We start from the raw sequence: 6,000 nt of genomic DNA, 5'->3' as shown, positions 1-6,000 counted from the left end.
GTGTTGTCAAAATTTTTTAAATGTTTTTGCACACTCATTCCAAAAATATATCTGTATTTTTAAACAATTGGGAATTGTCACTGTTTCCTTCATATTTAATACTAAACAAGTTGACCTGAAGTACTATGAGAACTTGGTTTTCCAGTTACTTCTGCATAATAAGATGACCAGTTTAAATATACTGTGACTACAGAATTCATTCTGAATCATAACATAAAATAAAATAATCTCTCTCAGAAACAATGAACTCAATAGGTACTCAAATACTTATAGATCTTTAATTACTAACCAAACTTTACCTTGTACTGCACTGATGAAACAACTTCACTGAAGAAAAGGATTCTGATGAACTTACCCATCACAGCTTGAATGGAAATTAGGTTTTCATGTGTGAATGGAAAAAGAGTCAATAACAAAACCAAAATTATTTATTGAAATTAATTTAATAAATTAAGTGTGAACAAAAATACTAAATACGAACAGAAACAACAGATGATTCAGGTGACTGCTTTGTCATAGAAATTTCAGTGATGTATTACCTGATTGGAGGTACCACATCTAAGGTATCTGAAACATAAAATGAAAACAACATTATGTTTCATTTAATACATAATGTAACGGTGACAAATAACTCTTCCTCTTAGTACTTATGGAATAAGAATGTGTGATTTAAAAACTAAATAAACGTATTCTGAAAGAAAGTACATGCATCCTATGAGTGAGTGTTACACACCTAATTTAAAACAAAAAAGAAAAAGAAAAACCAACAGGACAAATACAGTGATTGACAAATTAGTATGGGAACAATGTGAAGGAATTATAGGAACACCGAAACAAAAATAAATCTGGTACATAGCTACAGAATTGTTTAGAAAGAGAACAGAAGGAGAACTCTGCAATAAGAGAAAAAGCTGATCTGTGGCGGACAGTTACAAAAACTGCAACTGACTAACTGGCCCAAAACTAAAATGTCACTGCAAAATAAGGGATATCTACATGTACTTATTAGTTATGCCAATTTAATTTCACATGTATGTGATAGAAATCGTCATTACTTCATTTGTTTCACAGAATGAAAGAAGGAAGGATTCTTGAGTTCTGTCACACATAAGAAATCTGAATTAATAAAGTGAGTAAGCCTTCTATGCCAGTCCCGAGTGCAGGGCAGGATTGTGATGAGTTAAATATACAGAGGCAATGAGCTTGGAGTATATGGAGCGCAAATAAAAATAATATGACAGATGGGAAAGATCAGAAAATATGGAACACTGGGAGCAATTCAGCAAACAAAGAACAGAAACATCAAGAATATTCTGCAGAGTCAAACGATCATTTGAGAATGCAGAATTACAAAATCTCCAGGATAGTTTTTCACAAAAAATAATAGCAGAGATTTCTTTCAAACTTTCAAAGACAAGCTCAAAGGATAGCAGCTCGCAAGTGAAAGCTTAAAAAATAAACAGGACAAAATTGGATTGCCAAATCAAGAAAATTGCAATGTATTAGCCAGATACTTCAAGAAGCTGCTCAACTGCCCACCTCTAACCACCAAACTGGAACTTCTGGCTCCTCCTGAGAACATAGAAGATCATATGCCACCAGCAAAAGAAGAAATAAAGGAAGCCCTAAAAAGTCTCAAAAACAGCAAGGCCAGCAGAAAAGACTCAATATCAGCAGAAATGCTGAAATGGGAAGTATTGGAAATTGTAGAAGGCATACACCGAATCTTCCAACAAATATGGGAGAAAGAAAAACTGCCACATGACTGGAAATGACACTGATCCACCCCCTTCATAAGAAAGGTGACAAACAAGATGTAAACCTCTACAGAGGTGTGTTACTACCTCCAGTCACTTACAAAATCATCTAAGAGATACTGCTGAACAGAAAAGAAGGAATCCTAGGTAAACAACTTGGAGAATACCAGTGTGGGTTTCGGAAAGGCCATCCTGTGCCCAACAAATTTTTATTTGAAATCAATAATCCGACACAGAATGCTGAATGGCGTAAATATAGTGGTATTTTTCATTGACTTCAAAAAAGCCTTTGACTCGGTGGATAGTGAGACGCTTGATAGGATCATCAGAGAACTGGGGGTAAAAAACAAACAGGCAAACACTATCAGAGAAACCATAAAAGGCACAACTTCCAAATTGAAGTTTATGGGAGAACTGTCCCAACCATTTGGAATCAAGACGGGTGTGCGAGGGCGATGGATTATCACCAATACTATTTAACTGTGTCCTGGCGAAGATTGTGAGAATTTGGGATTCCGAACTTTAAAATCAAAGGATTAGCCCAATCTGTCTAGGAAGAAAATTGGGAGGAATCAAAGTCCACTGCTTGGCTTTTATTGATGATTTTGGAATACTTTCAGGGAACTTAGAAACAGTGGCCATACAGATCAACTTACTAGAAAAAATCGCTGTCCAAGCAAGACTTAGGATCTCGAAAGAGAGGACCAAATTCATGAAAAGTGACAAACATGGACAACAATTCCTTGAAACAGAGATTGGATGGATTGAAAGGGTAAAAAAATTCAAATACCTCAGTGAAGCCATACAAGAGAAAGGACTGGGGAAAGCTGCTGTGGAGGACCGGATCTCAAAAATGGAGACAGCTGATGGATGAACTAAAAACATTTATAACAAAAAGTGCATCTCTTGAATAGCAAAATAAAGAACTACAATGCAGTGGTAAAAACAGAATGCCTGTATGCCAGCAAATGTCTCTCAATGAATTACAAGTTGGAAAAGCTGGAGATACTAGAAAGAAAAATATTACTGAAAATCATGGATCCAACAGAGGTTGAAACTGCCTGGAAACTTAGGAGCAACTATGAAATCTACAAAAAAAAAGTGGAGAAAATCTCGGAGACCACGAAAAAGTGGAGGTTATCATTTCTAGGACACCTGTACAGAATGGACAAAACCAGACTAACCAAAAGGATATTCGACTACCTGTGGAAAAAGAAGACAACAACAATATGGATTAAGGAAGCTCATAAAGATCTGTAAAGGTTCAACATTCACAAAGTTCAGATGTTAAATTGGGGTACATTTCAGGCCACGATTCAAAATTTGGAAGGATTTCAAGTTGAAACAAATAAGAAGAATCGAAGAGCCTGGAGGGATGAACAGAAGCAACAGCACAGTGTCCATATGAAGGAGTGCTGGAGAAACTTCAGATAAAAGAGGAAACTTCAGATAAAGAAGAAATGAAACTGTAGTGTGATCCTAAATGGTTAATTCACAAAAAAAAAAAAAAACACTAACCAGAAGCAAGGAAATATGTATTGAAATGTCTCAAAAGATCAGACAACAACATACAAAAGATCAACTAACATCAATTGAATCACACTTTAAAGAGAACTACAAAAGAAACTGTTCTAAAACATTCAAAAATAGTTTAAAGAACTACACACCTTCTAATTTACATTTTATGGATCCAAAAATATAGAAACTGTATATAACAGCATCAGGAACTGCAGAATGCTTGCGGACTATTTCAAAGAACTACACAACTGAGGGGGAACTGTCAAAACCTTTGGAAACAAAATCAGGAATAAGACTAGGAGATGGTTTATCAACATTATGTTACAAGAGATATTCACATGTACATATTAGTATGCCAATTTAATTTCATATGTATGTGAAAGAAATTGCCATTACTTCATTTGTTTTACAGAATGAAAGAAGGCAAGATTCTTAAGTTAAGTCACACATAAGAAGTGTGAATTAATGAAGAGAGTAAGCCTACTCTGCCAGCCCCAAGTGCAGGGCATGACTGTGATGAGTTAATTATAAAGAGACAATGAGCTTGGAATATATGGAATACAAATAGAAATAATGAGAACATTAACATTTACCAGAAGCAAGGAAATATGCATTGAAAAGTCTCAGAAGACCAGACTACAACACACAAAAGATCAACTAACATTAATTGAATCACATTTTAGGCAGAACAACACAAGAAACTTTTATAAAACATTCAAAAATAATTCAAAGAAGTACACACCATCTAATTTATAGTTTAAGGGCCCAAAAACATAGAAACTGTACATAATAGTATCAACAACTGCAGAATACTTGCGAACTATTTCAAAGAATTACACAATTAAGGGAGAACTGTCAAAACCTCTTGAATCAGAATCAGGAATAAAACTGGGAGATGGTTTATCAACATCATTTTTTAACTGCACATTTGAGAAGGTAGTGAGAGAATGGCAAAAATCCATCTGTGCCAAGGATGTTCAGCTACAAAGAAACTGAAATAAAATCACCAGAGATCATCCAGCTTTTGCATATGACCTGGCATTAATTCCAGACTCACTGGATAGTGCCAAAGAAACAATCACAGAACTACAGAAATAAGGAGACAAAACAGAGCTAAAAGTCATTTGAAAAAAACATATTTCTACATCTACATCTGTAGTGAAGTGCATGGCAGAAGGCATGTCCCACTGTACCAATTATTAGGGTTTCTTCCCATTCCATTCACATACGGAGTGCGAGAAGAATTATTGTTTGAATTCCTCTGTGTGTGCTGTAATTATTTTAATATTATTCTCTGATAACTATGAGTGTGACACACAGGAGTTTACAGTATATTCCTACAGTCATCATTTAAAGCTGGTTCTTGAAACTCTGTTAGTACATTTTCTCGGGATAGTGTGCGTCTATCTTCAAGGGTCTGCCAGTTCAGTTTTTCAGTATTTCTGTGACACTTCCCCACAATTCAAATAAATCTGCGACCATTCGTACTGACCTACTCTGCTGATATTCAATATACTCCGTTAATCCTATTTGGTTAGGTTCCAACACACTTGAACAATATTCTAGAACTGGTCGCATAAGTGATTTCTAAGTGATCTCCTTTGTAGACTGATTGCACTTCCCCAGTATTCTGCCAATAAACCAAGATCTCCCACCTGCTTTACCAACAACTAAGCCAATATGATCATTCCATTTGATAACACAACAAACTGTTATACCCAGTTATTTATATAAGTTGGCTGAGTCCAACAGTGACTCACTGATATTACATGATCTACCCATCTAATCTTCAGCATTATTCATAGCACCACTTTTTGGAAGCTTCTATTCTCTTCTTGTCTAAACTAGTTATCTTCCTTGTTTCACTTTCATACGTGGCTACACACCATATACTTTCAGAAATGACTTCCTAATACTTAAATCTATACTTCATGTTAACAAATTTATCTTCTTCAAAACATTTTCCTTGCCATTGCCAGTCTACATTTTATATCCTCTCTACTTCGTCCATCATCAATTATTTTGCTCCCCAAATAGCAAAACTCCGTTACTACTTTAAGTGTCTCATTTCCTAATCTAATTCCCTCAGCATCACCCAATTTAATATGACTACATTCCGTCATTCTCATTTTGCTTTTATTGATGTTCATCTTATAGTCTCCTTTGAAGACAATGTCCATTCCATTCAACTGATTTTCCAGGTCCTTTGCTGTCTCTGACAGAATTACAATGTCATCGGCAAACCTCAAAGTTTTTATCTCCTCTCCATGGATTTTAATTTTCACTACAAATTTTTCTTTTGTTTCCTTTACTGCTTGCCCAATACCAAGATTGAATAACATTGGGGACAAGCTACAACCCTGTTCTAGTCTCTTCCCAACCACTGCTTCCCTTTCATGCCCCTCAACTTACAACTGCCATCTGGCTATGTACAAATTGTAAATAGCCATTCACTCCCTGTATTTGACCCCTGCCACCTTCAGAATTTGAAAGAGAGTATTCCACTCAATGTTGTCAAAAGCTACAAATGCTAGAAAGGTAGGTTTGACATTCCTTAATCTATCTTCTAAGATAAGTCATAGGGTCAGTATTGCCTCACATGTTCCAACATTTCTACGGAATCCAAACTGATCTTGCCCAAGGTCGGCTTCTACCAGTTTTTCCATTCGACTGTAGAGAATTCATATTAGTATTTTGCAGCCGTGACTTATTAAACTAATAGTTC

General features: G+C 35.6%; 1 protein-coding gene across 1 annotated transcript in view; it reads right to left on the bottom strand.

Annotated features, from left to right (window-relative positions):
• Positions 1-410: 410 nt before the first annotated feature.
• The window catches only part of LOC126336745 (uncharacterized), a 165,616-nt gene continuing 160,026 nt past the window's right edge, over positions 411-6,000 (bottom strand). Inside the window, exon 5 of the mRNA XM_050000742.1 lies at positions 411-567. Within this exon, the coding sequence (XP_049856699.1) occupies positions 536-567 (32 nt within the window). The 3' untranslated portion in view covers positions 411-535. The remainder of the gene's footprint in view (positions 568-6,000) is intronic.

This window comes from Schistocerca gregaria, chromosome 2 (assembly GCF_023897955.1).
Source record: "Schistocerca gregaria isolate iqSchGreg1 chromosome 2, iqSchGreg1.2, whole genome shotgun sequence".
NCBI classification, from domain to species: domain Eukaryota; kingdom Metazoa; phylum Arthropoda; class Insecta; order Orthoptera; family Acrididae; genus Schistocerca; species Schistocerca gregaria.
This window is presented reverse-complemented; position numbering and strand designations above follow the sequence as displayed.